This window comes from Mixophyes fleayi, chromosome 1 (genome assembly GCF_038048845.1).
Source record: "Mixophyes fleayi isolate aMixFle1 chromosome 1, aMixFle1.hap1, whole genome shotgun sequence".
Classification (NCBI taxonomy): domain Eukaryota; kingdom Metazoa; phylum Chordata; class Amphibia; order Anura; family Limnodynastidae; genus Mixophyes; species Mixophyes fleayi.
In genome coordinates this window covers 33,249,663-33,276,823 of record NC_134402.1, presented here as the reverse complement: position 1 = coordinate 33,276,823, position 27,161 = coordinate 33,249,663, and the positions used below count along the sequence as shown (strand labels likewise).

The following is a 27,161-nucleotide window of genomic DNA, read 5'->3' as shown; positions in this document are numbered from 1 at the left end:
TCACCAGACATCTGTCTCATTTAACAATTGTGGAGGCTGGAAGGATAAAAGGAAGTATCTCCCCCAGCAATTGAAACTTGGGAGCAGAGAGAGAAATTCTGGAATGTGGATGAAGATTTTTTTTATCCCCAACACGACACTAGAAGAGGACTCGATATTCAAAAAGTTTGCCTTAAGGGGAATATAAAAATAGTCTCCCTCTTGAAAAGAAGATATGCAGACTGACAGGCAAAGGAGGGGAAACAAGGAAAAGGAAAAGGCAAAACTTTTACTAGACCCTATTAATTTGAATAAGTTAGGTATTTTTAATTTATCCGATCATATACTTTCTAATGATGAGATTAAGCTGTTGCGTAAGGGACTATCTCTTGCTCCCACAAGTGAAATTAAGGAATTTGAATTATTTGTGGATCTAGATAAGTTTACTAGGAGACTTACGTTGAAATATCATTAGAAAGGGGGAGAATGAGTACGTGTCAAATGAAAATATTAAATCAAGGCCTTCTAAATCAGGTTAAAGCCTCCCTCCAAATTCTTTTCTCTGGAGCAGAAGGGGGGTATATAGAAGTATTTTATCAGCTAGTTAAAAAAGAACTATGTAAAGAGGAGAATGCTAGTAGTTATAAGAAAAATGTTTCAGCATTAGAGAAGAAATAATAGCAGGTAAAGATTCTTTGACCTCCTATGCTTCACAATATGTAGAATTTTTTTTTAAAGAATATATGTAGTAGACTTGCCAGCCTATCTAAAGGAGACTACGTCTTTATTACAGATTTTAGAAACTATACATTGGAGGAGGTTTATAGATAGGTAACAATTGACATTCAAACCTCTTTACATATTTAGATCATGCAAATGGAATAAAAGCGGTTGGTTATTTCTTAGTTCTAGATAATAGCTTGAGTGATGCCCATAAGGAGTTTATATGCATGTTAGCTATGTTCATTCTATCATGGAACTATTTCAAATTCCTAGATACTTTCTATCTTCAAAATGTGGCACAGCAACGGACACAATATTTGCACCAAGCTTTGCCAACTTGTATATGGGAAAATGGGAACTGGATTTTTTAATATAATGATAAGAACCCCTATTTGAAATATAAAGTCTTTTATCAGAGATAGATCGCCAATATTATAATGATTAGTGATAGTCCACTAGATGTATTGGAAGAATTTTGTAACTATTTGGATAAAAATTATTTAAATCTGTGGTTCAAATCTGACAACATTAGTGTAGAATTTCTGGACTTAGTCCTGGAAATAAAAGATGGTATGATTACAACTAAGACATCTATTAAAAAGTTTGATACTAATAGCTATTTACACTACGGAAGTTGTCACCTTATGAAATGAAAAAACAATATTCTCTTTTACAATTCAATTGTGTCAAAAGAAATTGTACACTTCCAGCAAGGACACTAGGAACAGGCAGCTGGGAGCAGCTGGAGCCAGTCTAATATATAAAAGGACTAGAAGGGGTTAAATCATGGAGTGACTGGCTATCATCCACTATTACCAAGGGATTAATTACATCAAGTTTCCTTAGGACTGAGTCTTACATTGTGGCATGAAAAAAGTAGGGGGATGTCAGGATTTGAACTCAGAGAATCTGCCTCTGAAGAGCGCTGCTCTGCTGACTGAGCTATTCTGGCTGCTGGATAGCTCTGTGTCTTACTCTGTGTTCTAGCTCAGTTTAACTGTTCTCCTGATGTTCCAGCATGTTCTAGCTCCACCCCCTGAGTCCCTACAAAAGCCTTGCCTGTTCCTGTCTTCCTTGCCAGATTGTTGTTATCCTGCAAGTAATCTTGTTTCTGTACTTGTTGATGCATCCTGCTTCCAATTATCCATTACTCGTGTATCAACCTCAAATTGTCCTTAACTACTCCTACTCCTTTCCTCTGCTCTACAAATCTTAAAGTGTTCTCTTAAAACCTACCTCTTCAGGCAAGTTTATAATATTCCTCAACCACACTCTTATCCTCCCTAGGTTACCCTATAACCACCATTTACACAATTTACACAAAACGACAACCCTCTGACCCCCTGACCAACATTGCTGTGTGACTGGATCATATAGCATACAAATCACTTTTTATCCTCGCACTCTAGCTGGACCAATATGCAATATGTAGACTTAACCTCATGTAGCCAACTCCTATTGTCCCATAGATTGTGAGCTTGCAAGCAGGCCTTCTTTCCTTTATGTCTGTACTACCCAGTATTGTATTATTACTGTGTTTGTTCCCAATTGTAAAGCACTACAGAGTTTGCTGGTCTTTATAAATAAGTTTTGATGATGATTATTATAAATGGCCATTAATACTTGTTTGAATCACCTGAGCAAATTTAAGGTAAGTCACAAAACAAGGTCTTGATGCTTAAGGGACGGGGTTGATTATCTCTGGTTTAAACATTTACAAATGAGATGTCGTAAACTAATGAAATTGTTATATGCTGCCAAATGTAAGCAACCTATTCTGTTCACATTGAAACATATTAGTCTGTATCTTTGCGCCTCACATGTCTGACTACTTGTGTGGACAAGAACAAACAACTTAGATATCAGCGTGACTTTTGCTCCAGGTTCCCTGTGGTTTTTTTTCCCAGTACTGCCAATATAGTCACCATCGTAGACTCACGCACGTGAGTATAGCCGCGGCGAGGAGCTGTCCCTCTCGTTCTTTCCTCTGTTTCCCTTGCAACAAAAACGAGTGCCCTGCATACAAAGTCAGGGGCCTTCCTCCCCTGCGGCGTTTGGGCGCTCAGACATCTCCACCCCTTCCCCAGTGGACACCTCACACTGCCAGCATCTAAATCATTAAATCAAACTCTGGGGAAATCTAAATTTGTCATCTGGAAATTGAAGTACCAAAGCACTGGTTGGACGATTAATTGGGAAACAAGGCAGATGTGTAAGCTTCCTGAAAGAGTCTTCTGGTGCCAAAAATTTCATTTTTACCGTCCCTTACACACAGGATTACCAGATGTGTCACATGGAAAGGTCTCAGCAGCAGGTAGACAGAGCACTGTTTCTGATTGGCAAAAAGTTCCAAGAACGGAACCTCACTAACATCTATGCCCCTCCCATTCTATGGTGTTGCACTCTCTCCCCATGACATCGTGGATGATGCTCCCAGATAGTGGAACAGTTGCTGCGATTGTGGTGAATGTGATGAACGCAGGACACATGTTTGTAGAACATCATACACACACTACATTTCCTGCGCTCTGTGACTTGGATCAGCAAATGTTTCTCTGTTATTCACGGTCTGACATTCCAACCTTATCCACTCCAGTAGAAGTTGGTGTGATCTGAGCAGCATCCATCAGAGATAACCCTTGGTGGAGGGCTCAGGTGGTAGCTTACTACAGTGACTCTGAGGAAGTAGTGATACGCTATGTAGACTATGGTGGTTATGAGAGAGTCGAGATTGAAATACTCAGACAGATCAGGTCAGATTCTGTGTCACTACCTTTCCAGGAAGCAGAAGTTCTTTTGGACAATGTGATTCCACTCACAGAGGTGGATCACATTTCCACAGAGGCAGATGATGCTGCAGAGGAGATGACAAGAGGCACAGCTTTGCTTGTACATGTTACAAATTATGATGGTGGAGCAAGACTTCCTTTTGTCCAGTTATGGAGTATGATGGCTGATGAGATGGTGTCCATTACAGTGGCGGATCCAGGGGGGGGGGGGGGGGGGCGATCGGGGGCAATTGTTTTAAACACAATCAGAGCAGCAGGACAGCACACTGTCACTGCTGAACGAACCTGCACATACTGTGCAGCCGCCGGCAGCCTTAGAAGTCGGAAAGGGGGCGGGGCCTAAATCCCCCCCCCCCACATCGCCCGGGGTATAATAATTTCCTAAATCCGCCCCTGGTCCATTAACCGGACTCTTGTGGAAATAGGCTTCACACAGTGGATAGATGGCTGCTAACCATCCTTATGCCATTTTTTTTAAGACAAACTTTTGTACTGTTGTACAAAATAAACAAATAATAACATAAAAAACTGGATAGAGTTGAATTGGAGGTAGCTGAGAGAAAGGAGAAAGAAAGACTATGATAAGCACCAGACATCTGTCTCATTTAACAATTGTGGAGGCTGGAAGGATAAAAGGAAGTATCTCCCCCAGCAATTGAAACTTGGGAGCAGAGAGAGAAATTCTGGAGTGTGGATAAAGATTTTTTTTATCCCCAACACGACACTAGAAGAGGACTCGATATTCAAAAAGTTTGCCTTAAGGGGAATATAAAAATAGTCTCCCTCTTGAAAAGAAGATATGCAGACTGACAGGCAAAGGAGGGGAAACAAGGAAAAGGAAAGGCAAAACTTTTACTAGACCCTATTAATTTGAATAAGTTAGGTATTTTTAATTTATCCGATCATATACTTTCTAATGATGAGATTAAGCTGTTGCGTAAGGGACTATCTCTTGCTCCCACAAGTGAAATTAAGGAATTTGAATTATTTGTGGATCTAGATAAGTTTACTAGGAGACATACGTTGAAATATCATTTAGAAAGGGGGAGAATGAGTACGTGTCAAATGAAAATATTAAATCAAGGCCTTCTAAATCAGGTTAAAGCCTCCCTCCAAATTCTTTTCTCTGGAGCAGAAGGGGGGGTATATAGAAGTATTTTATCAGCTAGTTAAAAAAGAACTATGTAAAGAGGAGAATGCTAGTAGTTATAAGAAAAATGTTTCAGCATTAGAGAAGAAATAATAGCAGGTAAAGATTCTTTGACCTCCTATGCTTCACAATATGTAGAATTTTTTTTAAAGAATATATGTAGTAGACTTGCCAGCCTATCTAAAGGAGACTACGTCTTTATTACAGATTTTAGAAACTATACATTGGAGGGAGGTTTATAGATAGGTAACAATTGACATTCAAACCCTCTTTACATATTTAGATCATGCAAATGGAATAAAAGCGGTTGGTTATTTCTTAGTTCTAGATAATAGCTTGAGTGATGCCCATAAGGAGTTTATATGCATGTTAGCTATGTTCATTCTATCATGGAACTATTTCAAATTCCTAGATACTTTCTATCTTCAAAATGTGGCACAGCAACGGACACATATTTGCACCAAGCTTTGCCAACTTGTATATGGGAAAATGGGAACTGGATTTTTTAATATAATGATAAGAACCCCTATTTGAAATATAAAGTCTTTTATCAGAGATAGATCGCCAATATTATAATGATTAGTGATAGTCCACTAGATGTATTGGAAGAATTTTGTAACTATTTGGATAAAAATTATTTAAATCTGTGGTTCAAAATCTGACAACATTAGTGTAGAATTTCTGGACTTAGTCCTGGAAATAAAGATGGTATGATTACAACTAAGACATCTATTAAAAAGTTTGATACTAATAGCTATTTACACTACGGAAGTTGTCACCTTATGAAATGAAAAACAATATTTCTCTTTTACAATTCAATTGTGTCAAAAGAAATTGTACACTTCCAGCAAGGACACTAGGAACAGGCAGCTGGGAGCAGCTGGAGCCAGTCTAATATATAAAAGGACTAGAAGGGGTTAAATCATGGAGTGACTGGCTATCATCCACTATTACCAAGGGATTAATTACATCAAGTTTCCTTAGGACTGAGTCTTACATTGTGGCATGAAAAATGTAGGGGGATGTCAGGATTTGAACTCAGAGAATCTGCCTCTGAAGAGCGCTGCTCTGCTGACTGAGCTATTCTGGCTGCTGGATAGCTCTGTGTCTTTACTCTGTGTTCTAGCTCAGTTTAACTGTTCTCCTGATGTTCCAGCATGTTCTAGCTCCACCCCCTGAGTCCCTACAAAAGCCTTGCCTGTTCCTGTCTTCCTTGCCAGATTGTTGTTATCCTGCAAGTAATCTTGTTTCTGTACTTGTTGATGCATCCTGCTTCCAATTATCCATTACTCGTGTATCAACCTCAAATTGTCCTTAACTACTCCTACTCCTTTCCTCTGCTCTACAAATCTTAAAGTGTTCTCTTAAAACCTACCTCTTCAGGCAAGTTTATAATATTCCTCAACCACACTCTTATCCTCCCTAGGTTACCCTATAACCACCATTTACACAATTTACACAAAACGACAACCCTCTGACCCCCTGACCAACATTGCTGTGTGACTGGATCATATAGCATACAAATCACTTTTTATCCTCGCACTCTAGCTGGACCAATATGCAATATGTAGACTTAACCTCATGTAGCCAACTCCTATTGTCCCATAGATTGTGAGCTTGCAAGCAGGGCCTTCTTTCCTTTATGTCTGTACTACCCAGTATTGTATTATTACTGTGTTTGTTCCCAATTGTAAAGCACTACAGAGTTTGCTGGTCTTTATAAATAAGTTTTGATGATGATTATTATAAATGGCCATTAATACTTGTTTGAATCACCTGAGCAAATTTAAGGTAAGTCACAAAACAAGGTCTTGATGCTTAAGGGACGGGGTTGATTATCTCTGGTTTAAACATTTACAAATGAGATGTCGTAAACTAATGAAATTGTTATATGCTGCCAAATGTAAGCAACCTATTCTGTTCACATTGAAACATATTAGTCTGTATCTTTGCGCCTCACATGTCTGACTACTTGTGTGGACAAGAACAAACAACTTAGATATCAGCGTGACTTTTGCTCCAGGTTCCCTGTGGTTTTTTTTCCCAGTACTGCCAATATAGTCACCATCGTAGACTCACGCACGTGAGTATAGCCGCGGCGAGGAGCTGTCCCTCTCGTTCTTTCCTCTGTTTCCCTTGCAACAAAAACGAGTGCCCTGCATACAAAGTCAGGGGCCTTCCTCCCCTGCGGCGTTTGGGCGCTCAGACATCTCCACCCCTTCCCCAGTGGACACCTCACACTGCCAGCATCTAAATCATTAAATCAAACTCTGGGGAAATCTAAATTTGTCATCTGGGAAATTGAAGTACCAAAGCACTTGGTTGGACGATTAATTGGGAAACAAGGCAGATGTGTAAGCTTCCTGAAAGAGTCTTCTGGTGCCAAAAATTTCATTTTTACCGTCCCTTACACACAGGATTACCAGATGTGTCACATGGAAAGGTCTCAGCAGCAGGTAGACAGAGCACTGTTTCTGATTGGCAAAAAGTTCCAAGAACGGAACCTCACTAACATCTATGCCCCTCCCCATTCTATGGTGTTACACTCTCTCCCCATGACATCGTGGATGATGCTCCCAGATAGTGGAACAGTTGCTGCGATTGTGGTGAATGTGATGAACGCAGGACACATGTTTGTAGAACATCATACACACACTACATTTCCTGCGCTCTGTGACTTGGATCAGCAAATGTTTCTCTGTTATTCACGGTCTGAAATTCCAACCTTATCCACTCCAGTAGAAGTTGGTGTGATCTGAGCAGCATCCATCAGAGATAACCCTTGGTGGAGGGCTCAGGTGGTAGCTTACTACAGTGACTCTGAGGAAGTAGTGATACGCTATGTAGACTATGGTGGTTATGAGAGAGTCGAGATTGAAATACTCAGACAGATCAGGTCAGATTCTGTGTCACTACCTTTCCAGGAAGCAGAAGTTCTTTTGGACAATGTGATTCCACTCACAGAGGTGGATCACATTTCCACAGAGGCAGATGATGCTGCAGAGGAGATGACAAGAGGCACAGCTTTGCTTGTACATGTTACAAATTATGATGGTGGAGCAAGACTTCCTTTTGTCCAGTTATGGAGTATGATGGCTGATGAGATGGTGTCCATTACAGTGGCGGATCCAGGGGGGGGGGGGGCGATCGGGGGCAATTGTTTTAAACACAATCAGAGCAGCAGGACAGCACACTGTCACTGCTGAACGAACCTGCACATACTGTGCAGCCGCCGGCAGCCTTAGAAGTCGGAAAGGGGGCGGGGCCTAAACCTCCCCCCCCCCCACATCGCCCGGGGTATAATAATTTCCTAAATCCGCCCCTGGTCCATTAACCGGACTCTTGTGGAAATAGGCTTCACACAGTGGATAGATGGCTGCTAACCATCCTTATGCCATTTTTTTTAAGACAAACTTTTGTACTGTTGTACAAAATAAACAAATAATAACATAAAAAACTGGATAGAGTTGAATTGGAGGTAGCTGAGAGAAAGGAGAAAGAAAGACTATGATAAGCACCAGACATCTGTCTCATTTAACAATTGTGGAGGCTGGAAGGATAAAAGGAAGTATCTCCCCCAGCAATTGAAACTTGGGAGCAGAGAGAGAAATTCTGGAGTGTGGATAAAGATTTTTTTTATCCCCAACACGACACTAGAAGAAGACTCGATATTCAAAAAGTTTGCCTTAAGGGGAATATAAAAATAGTCTCCCTCTTGAAAAGAAGATATGCAGACTGACAGGCAAAGGAGGGGAAACAAGGAAAAGGAAAAGGCAAAACTTTTACTAGACCCTATTAATTTGAATAAGTTAGGTATTTTTAATTTATCCGATCATATACTTTCTAATGATGAGATTAAGCTGTTGCGTAAGGGACTATCTCTTGCTCCCACAAGTGAAATTAAGGAATTTGAATTATTTGTGGATCTAGATAAGTTTACTAGGAGACATACGTTGAAATATCATTTAGAAAGGGGGAGAATGAGTACGTGTCAAATGAAAATATTAAATCAAGGCCTTCTAAATCAGGTTAAAGCCTCCCTCCAAATTCTTTTCTCTGGAGCAGAAGGGGGGTATATAGAAGTATTTTATCAGCTAGTTAAAAAAGAACTATGTAAAGAGGAGAATGCTAGTAGTTATAAGAAAAATGTTTCAGCATTAGAGAAGAAATAATAGCAGGTAAAGATTCTTTGACCTCCTATGCTTCACAATATGTAGAATTTTTTTTAAAGAATATATGTAGTAGACTTGCCAGCCTATCTAAAGGAGACTACGTCTTTATTACAGATTTTAGAAACTATACATTGGAGGGAGGTTTATAGATAGGTAACAATTGACATTCAAACCCTCTTTACATATTTAGATCATGCAAATGGAATAAAAGCGGTTGGTTATTTCTTAGTTCTAGATAATAGCTTGAGTGATGCCCATAAGGAGTTTATATGCATGTTAGCTATGTTCATTCTATCATGGAACTATTTCAAATTCCTAGATACTTTCTATCTTCAAAATGTGGCACAGCAACGGACACAATATTTGCACCAAGCTTTGCCAACTTGTATATGGGAAAATGGGAACTGGATTTTTTAATATAATGATAAGAACCCCTATTTGAAATATAAAGTCTTTTATCAGAGATAGATCGCCAATATTATAATGATTAGTGATAGTCCACTAGATGTATTGGAAGAATTTTGTAACTATTTGGATAAAAATTATTTAAATCTGTGGTTCAAAATCTGACAACATTAGTGTAGAATTTCTGGACTTAGTCCTGGAAATAAAAGATGGTATGATTACAACTAAGACATCTATTAAAAAGTTTGATACTAATAGCTATTTACACTACGGAAGTTGTCACCTTATGAAATGAAAAAACAATATTTCTCTTTTACAATTCAATTGTGTCAAAAGAAATTGTACACTTCCAGCAAGGACACTAGGAACAGGCAGCTGGGAGCAGCTGGAGCCAGTCTAATATATAAAAGGACTAGAAGGGGTTAAATCATGGAGTGACTGGCTATCATCCACTATTACCAAGGGATTAATTACATCAAGTTTCCTTAGGACTGAGTCTTACATTGTGGCATGAAAAATGTAGGGGGATGTCAGGATTTGAACTCAGAGAATCTGCCTCTGAAGAGCGCTGCTCTGCTGACTGAGCTATTCTGGCTGCTGGATAGCTCTGTGTCTTTACTCTGTGTTCTAGCTCAGTTTAACTGTTCTCCTGATGTTCCAGCATGTTCTAGCTCCACCCCCTGAGTCCCTACAAAAGCCTTGCCTGTTCCTGTCTTCCTTGCCAGATTGTTGTTATCCTGCAAGTAATCTTGTTTCTGTACTTGTTGATGCATCCTGCTTCCAATTATCCATTACTCGTGTATCAACCTCAAATTGTCCTTAACTACTCCTACTCCTTTCCTCTGCTCTACAAATCTTAAAGTGTTCTCTTAAAACCTACCTCTTCAGGCAAGTTTATAATATTCCTCAACCACACTCTTATCCTCCCTAGGTTACCCTATAACCACCATTTACACAATTTACACAAAACGACAACCCTCTGACCCCCTGACCAACATTGCTGTGTGACTGGATCATATAGCATACAAATCACTTTTTATCCTCGCACTCTAGCTGGACCAATATGCAATATGTAGACTTAACCTCATGTAGCCAACTCCTATTGTCCCATAGATTGTGAGCTTGCAAGCAGGGCCTTCTTTCCTTTATGTCTGTACTACCCAGTATTGTATTATTACTGTGTTTGTTCCCAATTGTAAAGCACTACAGAGTTTGCTGGTCTTTATAAATAAGTTTTGATGATGATTATTATAAATGGCCATTAATACTTGTTTGAATCACCTGAGCAAATTTAAGGTAAGTCACAAAACAAGGTCTTGATGCTTAAGGGACGGGGTTGATTATCTCTGGTTTAAACATTTACAAATGAGATGTCGTAAACTAATGAAATTGTTATATGCTGCCAAATGTAAGCAACCTATTCTGTTCACATTGAAACATATTAGTCTGTATCTTTGCGCCTCACATGTCTGACTACTTGTGTGGACAAGAACAAACAACTTAGATATCAGCGTGACTTTTGCTCCAGGTTCCCTGTGGTTTTTTTTCCCAGTACTGCCAATATAGTCACCATCGTAGACTCACGCACGTGAGTATAGCCGCGGCGAGGAGCTGTCCCTCTCGTTCTTTCCTCTGTTTCCCTTGCAACAAAAACGAGTGCCCTGCATACAAAGTCAGGGGCCTTCCTCCCCTGCGGCGTTTGGGCGCTCAGACATCTCCACCCCTTCCCCAGTGGACACCTCACACTGCCAGCATCTAAATCATTAAATCAAACTCTGGGGAAATCTAAATTTGTCATCTGGGAAATTGAAGTACCAAAGCACTTGGTTGGACGATTAATTGGGAAACAAGGCAGATGTGTAAGCTTCCTGAAAGAGTCTTCTGGTGCCAAAAATTTCATTTTTACCGTCCCTTACACACAGGATTACCAGATGTGTCACATGGAAAGGTCTCAGCAGCAGGTAGACAGAGCACTGTTTCTGATTGGCAAAAAGTTCCAAGAACGGAACCTCACTAACATCTATGCCCCTCCCCATTCTATGGTGTTGCACTCTCTCCCCATGACATCGTGGATGATGCTCCCAGATAGTGGAACAGTTGCTGCGATTGTGGTGAATGTGATGAACGCAGGACACATGTTTGTAGAACATCATACACACACTACATTTCCTGCGCTCTGTGACTTGGATCAGCAAATGTTTCTCTGTTATTCACGGTCTGAAATTCCAACCTTATCCACTCCAGTAGAAGTTGGTGTGATCTGAGCAGCATCCATCAGAGATAACCCTTGGTGGAGGGCTCAGGTGGTAGCTTACTACAGTGACTCTGAGGAAGTAGTGATACGCTATGTAGACTATGGTGGTTATGAGAGAGTCGAGATTGAAATACTCAGACAGATCAGGTCAGATTCTGTGTCACTACCTTTCCAGGAAGCAGAAGTTCTTTTGGACAATGTGATTCCACTCACAGAGGTGGATCACATTTCCACAGAGGCAGATGATGCTGCAGAGGAGATGACAAGAGGCACAGCTTTGCTTGTACATGTTACAAATTATGATGGTGGAGCAAGACTTCCTTTTGTCCAGTTATGGAGTATGATGGCTGATGAGATGGTGTCCATTACAGTGGCGGATCCAGGGGGGGGGGGGCGATCGGGGGCAATTGTTTTAAACACAATCAGAGCAGCAGGACAGCACACTGTCACTGCTGAACGAACCTGCACATACTGTGCAGCCGCCGGCAGCCTTAGAAGTCGGAAAGGGGGCGGGGCCTAAACCTCCCCCCCCCCCACATCGCCCGGGGTATAATAATTTCCTAAATCCGCCCCTGGTCCATTAACCGGACTCTTGTGGAAATAGGCTTCACACAGTGGATAGATGGCTGCTAACCATCCTTATGCCATTTTTTTTAAGACAAACTTTTGTACTGTTGTACAAAATAAACAAATAATAACATAAAAAACTGGATAGAGTTGAATTGGAGGTAGCTGAGAGAAAGGAGAAAGAAAGACTATGATAAGCACCAGACATCTGTCTCATTTAACAATTGTGGAGGCTGGAAGGATAAAAGGAAGTATCTCCCCCAGCAATTGAAACTTGGGAGCAGAGAGAGAAATTCTGGAGTGTGGATAAAGATTTTTTTTATCCCCAACACGACACTAGAAGAGGACTCGATATTCAAAAAGTTTGCCTTAAGGGGAATATAAAAATAGTCTCCCTCTTGAAAAGAAGATATGCAGACTGACAGGCAAAGGAGGGGAAACAAGGAAAAGGAAAAGGCAAAACTTTTACTAGACCCTATTAATTTGAATAAGTTAGGTATTTTTAATTTATCCGATCATATACTTTCTAATGATGAGATTAAGCTGTTGCGTAAGGGACTATCTCTTGCTCCCACAAGTGAAATTAAGGAATTTGAATTATTTGTGGATCTAGATAAGTTTACTAGGAGACATACGTTGAAATATCATTTAGAAAGGGGGAGAATGAGTACGTGTCAAATGAAAATATTAAATCAAGGCCTTCTAAATCAGGTTAAAGCCTCCCTCCAAATTCTTTTCTCTGGAGCAGAAGGGGGGTATATAGAAGTATTTTATCAGCTAGTTAAAAAAGAACTATGTAAAGAGGAGAATGCTAGTAGTTATAAGAAAAATGTTTCAGCATTAGAGAAGAAATAATAGCAGGTAAAGATTCTTTGACCTCCTATGCTTCACAATATGTAGAATTTTTTTTAAAGAATATATGTAGTAGACTTGCCAGCCTATCTAAAGGAGACTACGTCTTTATTACAGATTTTAGAAACTATACATTGGAGGGAGGTTTATAGATAGGTAACAATTGACATTCAAACCCTCTTTACATATTTAGATCATGCAAATGGAATAAAAGCGGTTGGTTATTTCTTAGTTCTAGATAATAGCTTGAGTGATGCCCATAAGGAGTTTATATGCATGTTAGCTATGTTCATTCTATCATGGAACTATTTCAAATTCCTAGATACTTTCTATCTTCAAAATGTGGCACAGCAACGGACACAATATTTGCACCAAGCTTTGCCAACTTGTATATGGGAAAATGGGAACTGGATTTTTTAATATAATGATAAGAACCCCTATTTGAAATATAAAGTCTTTTATCAGAGATAGATCGCCAATATTATAATGATTAGTGATAGTCCACTAGATGTATTGGAAGAATTTTGTAACTATTTGGATAAAAATTATTTAAATCTGTGGTTCAAAATCTGACAACATTAGTGTAGAATTTCTGGACTTAGTCCTGGAAATAAAAGATGGTATGATTACAACTAAGACATCTATTAAAAAGTTTGATACTAATAGCTATTTACACTACGGAAGTTGTCACCTTATGAAATGAAAAAACAATATTTCTCTTTTACAATTCAATTGTGTCAAAAGAAATTGTACACTTCCAGCAAGGACACTAGGAACAGGCAGCTGGGAGCAGCTGGAGCCAGTCTAATATATAAAAGGACTAGAAGGGGTTAAATCATGGAGTGACTGGCTATCATCCACTATTACCAAGGGATTAATTACATCAAGTTTCCTTAGGACTGAGTCTTACATTGTGGCATGAAAAAAGTAGGGGGATGTCAGGATTTGAACTCAGAGAATCTGCCTCTGAAGAGCGCTGCTCTGCTGACTGAGCTATTCTGGCTGCTGGATAGCTCTGTGTCTTTACTCTGTGTTCTAGCTCAGTTTAACTGTTCTCCTGATGTTCCAGCATGTTCTAGCTCCACCCCCTGAGTCCCTACAAAAGCCTTGCCTGTTCCTGTCTTCCTTGCCAGATTGTTGTTATCCTGCAAGTAATCTTGTTTCTGTACTTGTTGATGCATCCTGCTTCCAATTATCCATTACTCGTGTATCAACCTCAAATTGTCCTTAACTACTCCTACTCCTTTCCTCTGCTCTACAAATCTTAAAGTGTTCTCTTAAAACCTACCTCTTCAGGCAAGTTTATAATATTCCTCAACCACACTCTTATCCTCCCTAGGTTACCCTATAACCACCATTTACACAATTTACACAAAACGACAACCCTCTGACCCCCTGACCAACATTGCTGTGTGACTGGATCATATAGCATACAAATCACTTTTTATCCTCGCACTCTAGCTGGACCAATATGCAATATGTAGACTTAACCTCATGTAGCCAACTCCCATTGTCCCATAGATTGTGAGCTTGCAAGCAGGGCCTTCTTTCCTTTATGTCTGTACTACCCAGTATTGTATTATTACTGTGTTTGTTCCCAATTGTAAAGCACTACAGAGTTTGCTGGTGCTTTATAAATAAGTTTTGATGATGATTATTATAAATGGCCATTAATACTTGTTTGAATCACCTGAGCAAATTTAAGGTAAGTCACAAAACAAGGTCTTGATGCTTAAGGGACGGGGTTGATTATCTCTGGTTTAAACATTTACAAATGAGATGTCGTAAACTAATGAAATTGTTATATGCTGCCAAATGTAAGCAACCTATTCTGTTCACATTGAAACATATTAGTCTGTATCTTTGCGCCTCACATGTCTGACTACTTGTGTGGACAAGAACAAACAACTTAGATATCAGCGTGACTTTTGCTCCAGGTTCCCTGTGTTTTTTTTTCCCAGTACTGCCAATATAATGTAAATCTGTAACATGTTAATACATTTTATGGATTAGGAAAGCTCCAATCCTGCCACTTCCTATACTGTAACATCACAAAAATCTGTTCCTTCCTCTCTCTGGAAGCAACCAAAATCCTGGTCCATTCACTCCTCTTTTCTCATCTTGACTATTGCAACCTCCTTCTCACTGGCCTTCCTGACTCTCACATTTCATACAGAATGCTGCGGCTCGGCTCATCTTCCTCTCCCACCGCACCTCTTCCGCTACTCCTCTGCGTAAATCCCTTCATTGGCTCCCTATCTGTTCCATAATACAGTTCAAGCTCCTTACCCTCACTTACAGAGCCCTTACGGACACTTCTCCCTCTTACATCTCTGACCTTGTCTCGAGGTACATACCTACCCGGCCACTGCGCTCTGTCTCTGACCTCAATCTCAATTCACATCTTATTACCTCCTCCCACGCTCGCCTCTAAGACTTCTGCCGTGCTGCCCCCAGTCTTTGGAACTCCCTACCTCATCCCACTCGACTCTCCCTCAACCTTCAGTCCTTCAAACTCTCACCCAAAACTCACCTTTTCAAGATCGTCTATCCTACCACTTCCTAACCATGATATCTATCACCTCCTTTCTTCGCCTGCCATCCCCTTTTTCTTCCAGTTAGTCATACTGTCTCTCAACACCTCTAGAATGTAATCTCTAACGGGCAGGGTCCTCTCTACCTATTGTCCCATGTCTGTCCGCTGTCTGACTCCCTTGTACGTCCGGTCATGTATTATTGTGTGAGTCCCCATAGCATTACTGACACACATCTGTGCTACTTATGTGTACTACCTCATCTATTTGTTACTTGCTTCTGTATCCGGTGCGACATAAATAAATAATTAATTAAATAATAATAGTAATATCCTGTTTTTCTATTTCCAAACGGAACTCTTACTCTTAGTGCAAAGTATGTGTGCTATGTGAAATGTGGAATTAAACATTGTATATGTTAGAACAGGTGACTCTTAAATGATATATTTACAACATTCCCCACTCTCCAGCAAGCATAATAGTTGGGTCCTGCCATGGGGGTCTCACTGTTCCTCTTCACAAGCTGCCAGTAATCAGCACACATCTGAGGACTATCTGGAGGTATAAACCTTGTACTCGCTAATAACTTATTACCCCACAGCAATAATTGCAGGGTCAGGGAGTGAGCATCCACTAGCCAGTATATCGGTGGAGAGGAGAGTGACAGTGACCTGACCAGTAAGCAAGCATATATATTTATTATATAAAAGCTAACTTAGTAATGCTTGGTAATACTTATCTTAATGCAATGGCACTCTGTATTGCGGGATAACATTTAGTAATACTTAGATATGCAATGCCACTCTGTATGGGGATAATACTAAGTAATACTTAGATATACAATGCCACTTAGTAATACATAGGTATGCAGTGGTATTGCTGTATGGAGATAATACTTAGTAATACTTAGATATGCAATGGTATTGCTGTATGGGGGGGGATCTGTAAAAAAAAAAAAAAAAAAGCAAAATGTGATTTGTTTCCTGATCACCCTGGATAGAGAGGAAGAGCCACTGACATGTTCAGACAGCCTAGAAGAGCCCATTGGGTGGGTTCTTAATTTTAGACCTTAGAGACCCTTCTGTCTTAAGTGCCCCGGCCACCCAAAGCCTTAATCCAGCTCCGCCTGGCATAGAAATAGAGCAAAACAACTTGCACTCTGTGCTACACTTGTTGCTCCTGAGGTGTACCATACGTATATACTAGTGTTGTAGAGGCGGAACGACTGAGCATAGCACGTAGATGCGCTTTTTCGTTGCAAACGTTTGAGATGCAAATGCCCCCAACTTTACATGAGCCTCTGGTGGTTGAAAATCCCTATTGCTGGTGAAAACAACTGCTAGAGTTTTTTTAAATTTGCCATATATATATATATATATATAGGGATTACCATTAGCATTATTTATCCCTGCTCTCACTGGCCTATTCATCCAGTACTGGGGTGGTGCTTGTATCGCTAGGTTACCTCTGAATAATTTATTGTTATCCTGTACCCAAGAAAATTATAATTTTCTGCTGGGGGGTGCTAGAGTAGATATAATGTAACTTATATTTTATACATTGGTTTTTTTGTGTGTTTTTTTAAGGCTTTTTTTTATTTTATTTTCTTATAGTAGGGAAACTGAAAGCTTATTGGGAAAGGCCAAGTCAAGTCCAAACTTCAACCATATTGAGATACTGTGTGTCACTAATAACCAGCTTGTGTCAATTACAGCAATCTGAAACAGCTGGCCGTGACTGGAGTCACCTTGGTCACTTATCAATGGATGCAACGTTTCTGCCACCATGAAGGATTTACTATGGAGTCCTGGGGCTAGATTTACTAAGCTGCGGGGTTTAAAAAGTGGGGATGTTGCCTATAGCAACCAATCAGATTCCAGCTGTCATTTTGTAGAAAGTACTCAATAAATGAAAGCTAGAATCCGATTGGTTGCTATAGGCAACATCCCCACTTTTTCAAACCCGCAGTTTAGTAAATCTAGCCCCTTGTGTTCACCAAAACCACTTATTAATATTACACGCTTAAATCACATACACAAGTAGACTGAGCCTCACTTGGCTTTGTAAATTCACAAAGAATCACAGACAATATGCTAGATTAAATGTATTTAATCTGAAAAATGTTTCTAAGGCTTAATTACAAAACAGTTAAAAACAAGACATACAAAATAAGCTTTTGCCTATAGGAGAAGTCACTAGTTTCTCGTCAGACATACCATATTTTGTAAGTGTTGTCTTAATGTAGGCTTGTTGATTGATTGTAACAGTCCCTGTATTCAGATCTTGTTTAATTCTCATGCCTAATAATTTAGTCGATTTTGCTTCCTGGTCCACAGAAGGCTATGTTGGTGAATTCCTCGCAATATCTTCTAGGGGAAATACCTCTTTATCTTCTCATAGAACCCCTGCTTTCTGATTGTATATCTGTAAACGCTCTTTCAGGTTCTGACATGCTTTCTGTTGCCTGTACATCCAGTGTTACATATTTTTATTTTAGTTGTTGATTTTCCACCATTTTGCTAGATGGTGTCTATTCATGAAACACCACATATCTGGACTTTATGAGACGTTTGTTTATAATATCCCAAAGTGTATGGGCCTGAGTAAATGTTCTCTGGGGTAAACCATGTTACAATGCAAGGGGTGCAAATTAGTTTATTATTTTGCACATAAGTTTAATACTGACTGTTTTTTCATCTAGCACACATACACTTGATAGCTTTATTTTTACACTGAAATTTAAAGTTGATCTAGGACATGCCCTATCCCAACTATAAATCTGTCCCTACATTTTAAATGTACCTCCCCCTACAATACAGCATGGTTTTTCCCAGGTGAAAAGTTATTCCTTTTTCATGCTTTGCTCTCCTTAATGACTCAGGCCCTATATCTTTTGCTTATTTGACAGTATCCAAGCATGATACAGTCTACTGACTTGGGATCTAACTTTTAATTTTTTTCTTTAGGAATATGTGCATATACTTTACAGCCGAAGACACAGAGATGACTGATACTTGGCTTTCTCCCAGACCAAGCCTCTAGCGACGTTTTGCCTTTTACAGCTACTGTGGGTGAACATTTTTTTTAGGTAAACTGCAGTGGACACTGCTTATACCCCAAACATTTCTCTAAGTCTGCATCACTTAGCATTGTCCGTGCTCTTTCAACAATTGTGTGGTTTGCACGCTCACACACACCATGTTGTTTCTGGCGAGTAAACAATTGTTGTTTGGTCTTGTATGCCATATTTTTTTTTAAAGAATTCAGCCAAAGTCTTGTCATATTCACCGCCATTGTCGGATTTTAAGTCACTTCATTTTAGACCTGTCTGAGTCTCTACTAGGTTCTTATATTCCTCAGTTTTATTTGCAACTTCACTTTTAGCTTTAATGAAGTAAATGTGGCATCATCAACAAGTGGCATGAAATACCTACAGCTGCGAAAAGATTTTACTTTATTGGACCACACATGTCTGTATGTATTAGGGCTAGTGGTACTTCTGCCCTAGTTACTGATTTTGGAAAGGGACAACAGGCTTGTGTACCCTTTACACAACTCTAACATGCCGGTCTCTGAGGATTATTCACGGTGATCCCTGTCTCCAAATCATCAGCTAGTTTCTGTATATTATCATATCCTAGATGACCCGGTCACTTATGCCAATGTTCCATGGATTGGTTGTTATCTGAAGCCGCCATTGCACAACACTGTTCTGTAACTAGGTCATATAGCGCCTAATTCATTAAGGAAAGCAAATTAGTTTATTATCTTGCATGTAAGGAAATTGATGGCTGTTTTTTCATGTAGCACACAAATACTTGATAGCTTTATTTTTACACTGAAATTTAAAGATGATCTAGGACATGCCTTACTCCAAATATAAATCTGTCTTCACATATTAAAAATTACCACCCCCCCCCCCCCCCTTTCCAATGTAACATGGTTTTGCCTGGGTGCAAGGTTAATCCTTTATTTGCTTTGCTCTTCTTAATTGCATCGAGTTGCTGTTACAATTACAGTCCCTCTTTGGTTTTGCACCACACGTTTGCCCTGTGGAAATTTGACTTTGTAACCCTTTCTATCAAGAACATTTATGGCAATAAGGTTGGTTCGCAAATCTGGTAGACATAGAAGATAATCTTGGATGTTTGTGATGACAGTTTCACCTTAGGCGCACTGTGATTGGCCCAACATTTGTGGCAGTAAGGTCTTTGTCTCCTAATCCTTTTACAGATATGGGTTCACATTATTTTATTGAAGTGAACCACTTTTGGTTGCTGTTGAAGTGTCTAGTGGCCCCTGACTCCATATAGCAGCAGTCCTTTTTGTGACTGACACTCTGATGCTTTGTGTCCCATTTTGTGATATATAAAACATTTATACTCTGGCTTTTAGGACTTTGTACCTTTTGTGAGTAGTGGAGAACTTTCAGCATTAGTGTCGAGGGGAATTTGTTGTTGGAATTGCTGCAGTTTAGCCCTTATAATTTCTACAGTCAGCTTAGTATCATTTGACTCTAAAGCTACCACCAGGAAATCGAATTCTGGCATTAATTCTGCCGCATTGCCATGGCAACATCCTCCTCATCCACCTGTGCTCCCACAGATGCTAAGTGCTGAGCTATTGGCAAGATTTTGTTTATATATTCGTTCATATTCTCCAGGGACTTAATTTTGTCCTATATAATGTACGCTTCAAGTTAATTCTTCTCATTAGATATCTCGTACTGACACCTTTCTGTTGATGATAGAATACACATGCTGCTCTACAGCTAAGCCTGTGGTACCCATGGCTCTATCTAATTCATTAGTGTTTGGACTCTCTCCTGGGTTTATTATGACCTTCCATAAACTGTTCACATTTAAGCTGCATTTCCATGGAGAGTTTCCATGTTGCATAATTCTCTGAGCCTGTCAGTTTCTGAAGCTCATACTGTCTCCTGTACTCTGCATTTATACTGTGTACTAAAATAAAGGACTTTTTCTGAAAAGCAGTTTCCTTTCATTTTTGTGTATTTTTGTTACTGTTCTTTATATCTGAGTGCTTTCTTCAATGTAGGGTCCTGGGACCATAACCTATTGGCAGAAACCTACTACCAGGGCACTTGTGCTGTTATATGTAATAGGTGTTAACAGCGTTGGTGGTAGATGTTAAACCACAAGAAGCTGTTAGACTTAACCAATTTGTTGGTTTTTTTTCAGAACTAGCTGTATCAGATGATATATACATATATACAGTTGCTCACTGTTGATATTGACTGTAACAAGCAGGCAGTATGATAAGCTTATGCAGTTAGTATATGCAGATGGTGGTAAGCTTATATTGTGGGCAATGTCAGAGATCAGGTTTATCATGTATCTTTTGTGCCTCCGGTCACTTCATATAGATATAAGGGACGCCCCTGTAGTTATGACCTCTTTACAGTTCAATTGTCACAGGAAGAAGTTACTATAAGCCTAACTTCCTGTCTGCGCATGCTCAGTAGAGCGATGTGGATGGCTGGAGGCTGCCCCACTTCCTGTCTGTGCATGCTCAGTAGAGCGATGCGGACGGCTGGATGCTGCCCCACTTCCTGTCTGTGCATGATCAGTAAAGCGATGTGAACAGCTGGATGCTGTCCCACTTCTTGTCTGTGCATGCTCAGTAGAGCGATGTGGATGGCTGGAGGCTGCCCCATTTCCTGTCTGTGCATGCTCAGTAGAGCAATGTGGACGGCTGGATGCTGCCCCACTTCTTGTCTGTGCATGCTCAGTAGAGCGATGCGGACGGCTGGATGCTGCCCCACTTCCTGTCAGTGCATGATCAGTAAAGCGATGTGAACGGCTGGATGCTGTCCCACTTCTTGTCTGTGCATGCTCAGTAGAGCAATGTGGACGGCTGGATGCTGCCCCACTTCCTGTCTGTGCATGCTCAGTAGAGCAATGTGGACAGCTGAAGGCTGCCCCACTTCCTGTCTTCACTAGATCATAGGGGACACCACTACCAAGATGGGAGAGGGAGCGTAGCGCTCCATATTAGCACCCAGATGGTGGAACAGTTTCAGTGATTGTGGTGAATGTGGTGATCGCAGGACACATGTTTGTACAACAACATACTCGCCCTATATTTCCTGTGCTCTGTGACTTGGATCAGCAAATGTTTCTCTGTTATTCACAGTCTGGAAGTCCAACCTTATCCACTCCAGTAGAGGTTGGTGTGATCTGAGCAGCATCCATCGGAGATAACACTTGGTGGAGGGCTCAGGTGGTAGCTTACTACAGTGACTCTGAGGAACTAGAGATATGATATGTAGACTATGGTGGTTATGCATACTTCCCTACTCTCCCTAACTCCCGAATTACTCCTGGGGAGAGTAGGCAAAGCTCCCACATTTGCCGAAATACACAGCAGTGAATGGAGGGGGCAGGGCTTAATTGCATCATTAGCTATGGTAACTTTTCCCCCGGATCTCCCGGGGGAGAAATCTAATAAAAGTTGGCATGTATGTGGTTATGAGATAGTCCAGATTGAGTTACACAGAGAGATGAGGTCAGATTTTGTGTCACTCCCTTTCCAGGGAGAAGAAGTTCTTTTGGACAATGTGATTCCACTCACAGATGAGGATCACTTTTCCACAGAGGTAGATGATGCTGCAGAGGAGATGACAAGAAGCACAGCTTTGCCTGCACATGTTACAAATTATGATGGTGCGACAGGACTTCCACTTGCCCAGTTATGGAGTATGATGGCTGATGAGGTGGTGTCCATTAACCGGACTCTTGTGGAAAGAGTCTTCCCACAGTGGATAGACAGCTCTTAACCATCCTAATGCCCTTTATATTTTTTAAGACAAACTTTTGCACTGTTCTGCAAAATAAATATATGATGATATTTCATATAATAAAAATGTAAACAAAGATCCTGTGTCTCTTTATTATATTCTTAAATATATATATATATTTTTTTACTTGTTTTTTAAACATGTACCTTGCAGTACTGAGTTCATACATTTAACTGAATATGAATAAAGATGATATTTTTTATATAAATTAATATTGTTCATTTAGTTATCCACATTATCAAACTTTCTATATTTCCTTTGTGCTGTTTATTGGTCTATGTTGGGTTTTATTGGTTGCACCGCTCAATAATTGAAGGGGCGAGGACAATTTTAGATTGTTAATACATCTGGTGCCATAGTATTTTTTAATCAGAATAATGTTACGGTGCTGGTAGTAACAGGTCTGATAGTCAGAGCAGGCCTGTACATGACCTGATGCTGAGTCTACTAGGTTCAGAATAAGGAGGCAAGGCACGATGTAATACTTCAATGATTGATAAAACATATATATATATATATATATGTAGAAAGCAAGATGTAAACACTGGCACTGAAGACAGTATTGTATAAGTAAAGTAATCAAATTCAATCCCACATATACACCTCTTCCATGTGAGGAGGCAGCCTTCCTTCAAAACTCTGGCTGGTAAGGCCGAAAATAAAATGTCATAGGTACAACAGAACGAAGGCGCAATGGTGATATTGACAGATAATGCTGAACAAGGTGGGTAAAATGTAAATAAGCAGATGGATTCAGTTCAAATCTCTGGGTTGGTATTCAACAAGATATACAAATAATCCAGTCTTAATCCAAATGCAAGACAGAGTGACCAATCATATCAAACATGAACGTGCAGAATTCCACTCTGATAACAGGGTGGAATAGAAAAGTTCAAGTGCAACTTATACAAGCTTTGCCAGGCCGCTGTGACACAGCTTACAACTCTTCAATCAATTGTCATCAAGGGACAGGAATGTACAGGAGGTGTATAGAATAATGCAGTTCATCAGGTAATAATACAAATCAATAGATGAAGGCGTACCAGAGAGTAATATAAAACCAGCTTATCTGTATCGGGGTCTCCAGGAGGGAATCACAGCTCCGCCTAGTGAATCAGGAACGGACAAACAGCGACCGCAGTAAACAATATTTCTTGAATACGGCAGACGTCCCAATGCAAACACTGCTCTCAGGTAGAAAATAATATAAAACCAGCTTATCTGTATCAGGGTCTCCAGGGGGGAATCTCAGCTCCGCCTAGTGAATCAGGAACGGACAATACAGCGACCGCAGTATACAATATTTCTTAACCATGGGCAGACCATAATGTCGACATTCACAATAGCAACACAATTAAAATGTCAACAGTAATAATATGTGTTTATAATGTCGACAGTTAAAGTGTCAACAGTCATAAGTAGTACTTGGGGAACCTCAAGTGCCAGCACTACACTTGTGTCTGAAATTTTTCTTGGTAAACTACAGGTCCCAGTGGGTCCTGGGTGCCAGGGGATGCTGGCACTTGAAGTTCCCCAAGTACCAACATGCCCTGGGCCCTGGTAGCCATGGGAGGGGGGCACATCATTTTTTACCCTTAGTGGCTTTTTTTATTTTAATGTCTTGTATTGGCGTTTTAAGTTGTTTCTATCTGTTTATTTTGTCTACATTTTGACTGTACAACCTTGTCCACATTTTACAAGTCTACATTTTAACTGTGTCGGCATTATGAACACATACACATTCTGCCAATTGTGTCGACATTATGAACACACGTTTTAACTGTTGCCATTTTAACTGTGTACACATGGTGTACACATTTTGACTGTCGACATTTCAGTCACCTCCCGTGGATATAAGGTACTATTTTCAACACTTTATTTGCATTTTTTTTCTTTTAAAATGTTCCTAATAGACTGCTGAGTCTTGCCCCCCAGGCTAAAAGTTGCCAGCGCTCCCCTGATTGCCACAGTGCTTGTAACTGACTGCAAGTGAGGGGGGTTCTGCTGGTTAATTCTGGCTTTATTATATAATGGTGATCGTTAGGCCTTTTTGTCGTGGGGGGGGGGAGGCTTACCAGATTTTATAATGACGGTAATAGTGCGCAAGCCGCGTTACTTTTGATAGTAACGCGGCCAATTGAATACGCACCATTGAATAGGAGAGATCGAGCAAGAAAGAAAAAATAGTTTTTTTTTTATATTTAATAAAGTGGTTAACAAGGTTTTTTTTCAATTATAGTTTATTTTAACATTGTTTATGTGTGTTTATTTATTTTTTTACTTCTGCTGAGATGACAGAGGCAACACTGTAATAAAAATACATAAAAAAATAAAAACCCGCTGCAGATTCATCTATTTATCAGAATATCGGATTCAAGAAACACAGTACACACGCGCTGAGTACTTTCCATTCATCTGACATACATAGTATAATTGTCTTAAAGTGCCATCTGGTGGCAGGGAAAAGGTATTGCAGATAATTTTAATATGCTTTGGGAAACACACTTGACACTATGCTATGTGTTTCCTTAAGGTGGCATTATTCGCAAACAAAATGAAATCACTTGTCATTTGAACACAATTTAACTTTATTGAAGCATTGGGAAATTTTTCGGGGATAGAGCAGATCTTGACGAAGTGTGTAAAATGGAGATTTAAAGCTGAGGAGTCGCTTCAAAAGTTTGCTATGGTGGCAAGTCATTGCTATTGGACCCTCGATGATAAGTTTAGATCCTGCTGGCTTAAATTTCAGGGAAGTAGCTATGGGAGGGATGTTGATGGACTAATGCTAACTTTAGCCACACACAGTGATATACGGTAGTTTAGCCCATTCGCCAACATCCTGGATCTATAAGCAAGGGGAGCGTGGCTTAACATAGCCAATAAAAAAGTTATATGTCAAAAGTTATAATCAAGTAAATGCATGTGATTAGCTTTCAATGCAGACTATTCTTGTGATCTCTATAAAGTGGTGAACGCTCTGCTGAACAACTCTAGAGGAAATCTCACTGCCTGGCTGACTTCCTTCATTTTAAGTTTATCCTCCCTTCCTAATGCTCTGCCCTCTCCCTCACCAAAATAATCTTTCTTTAAGTGCCTCATTTCTTCTCAGTCCTCTAATCCCCACTGCCCCTTTGCCACATGTATCTCTATCCTCCCCACTCCCCCTCCTCCTATCCCACTCTCCCTCTCTGCTACAGATTTTGCCTCCTTTTTCTCCTCCAAAATTGAGGCCATCAGACTTGACATCTCCTCCTCCCTCCCCTCTCCTACCACCCTCTTCGCTCCTCCTTCCTACAACAACCAATTTTGGTGCTCCTTTTGCCCTACCTCGGGTGGAGAAGTCCACTCCCTCATTCTTTCCTCTCCCATGTCTACCTGCCACCTGGACCCCATACCCTCTCACCTTCTTCGCTCCCTCTCACCCACTGTCTACTCCTACTTAGCTTAAACCTGTCTCTCATCGTCCCCTTCTCCTTTAAACATGCTCTTATATCTCCAATTCTTAAAAAACCTAAACTTGATCCCACTTTTCTCGCCAACTACCGCCCCATTTCACTTCTCCCCTATGTCTCTAAACTACTCAAGCGAATTGTCTGCAACCACCTCACCAGTCAGTCACCTCTCAGACAATTCCCTCTTTGACCTTCTCCAATCAGGTTTCTGCCCCTTCCACTCCACTGAAACTGCCCTGGCCAATGTAATTAATGATCTCCTTTCTGTTAAATTCAGGGGTCACTTCTCTCTGCTCATTCTCCACTGGATGCACGTCTGGTTCATCCCCACCCTCCGTCCTCCCTGTAGGAGTACTACAGGGCTCTGATCTCCGACTTCTACACTTTTCGCTTTATATTACCTCCCTAGGTGCTCTCATCACTTCATTTGGTCTCCAGTATCACCTTTACGCCGATGGTATAGAACTTTACATCTCATCTCCTGATTCCCCCCCTTCCTCCTCTCTCGTGTACCTGACTACCTCTCTGCCATCTCCTCTTGGATGTCCTCACTCTTTCTTAAAATTACCATTGTAAAAACCAAACTCATCGTTTTACCTCCGTCTAGATCCTCATCCCACCTGGATCTCTCCATCACTTTTAACCACACCACCATCTCTTCTGTCCCACAACTCTGCTGCCTGGGCATCAGCCTTGACTGCTCCCTCTCTTTTTTTAGTGACCATATAGAGGATATTCTAGTGACCATAGAGAGGATATTTTAGTTACCGCTAGGCATTAGAGAGAGCATTCTCATCACTATCACACATGGTAGTAGTCATATTTCCGGAAGAAATACTTATCCTGCCAACATGAAAATGCCGACAGGCTAAATGCTGGTATTTCCATTTCCTCGACACAGATAAAATACCAACATTATGATTGCTGACAGTGAAAATAGTGACAGTCACAATGCCGACATTAAAATGGCAATGCCAGCGGGTCCAGCAGCTATACAGACACTGAACCACCGGCAGTATACAGTGTAAAAAAATAAAATAAAAATTGTATAACCCCACCCCCGCCCCAGTCATATTAACCGGTGTGATAAGTGTCAGTATTTCTTCCATCAGAATTTCTTATGCAACCCATCACACAAAACACACTTGTATACTAGAGACAACTAGGCAAAGTTAAGATTGTTCTAGAGACTGCTATAAAATACAAGTACCCAAATTACTGGTGGCGCAGGAGCATTTCCTCTAATCAAACAATATGAAATGGAAGACTGTATGTGAAAGCTCTGTCTGAAGGGTCTGTGTGCTGACTCCAGAGGTGAGTTAACTTGCACATAAGAAAACAGAGCTGTTTATGTAATGATAATGGGCCTGATTCATTAAGGAACTTAGGCAAGAAATTGAGTAAGTTTTCTTACTTAAGTTTTGTGGACAATACCATGTAGCAATGCAAGGGGTGCAAATT

The 27,161-nt window shown here is 40.3% G+C and overlaps 1 protein-coding gene across 1 annotated transcript in view; it reads left to right on the top strand.

Annotated features, from left to right (window-relative positions):
• Positions 1–22,291, top strand: part of LOC142156791 (A-kinase anchor protein 1, mitochondrial-like) — a 38,567-nt gene extending 16,276 nt beyond the window's left edge. Inside the window, 2 exon segments of the mRNA XM_075211181.1 lie at positions 10,951–11,619; positions 21,954–22,291. Coding sequence (XP_075067282.1) covers positions 10,951–11,619; positions 21,954–22,224 — 940 coding nt within the window. The 3' untranslated portion in view covers positions 22,225–22,291.
• Positions 22,292–27,161: the final 4,870 nt, after the last annotated feature.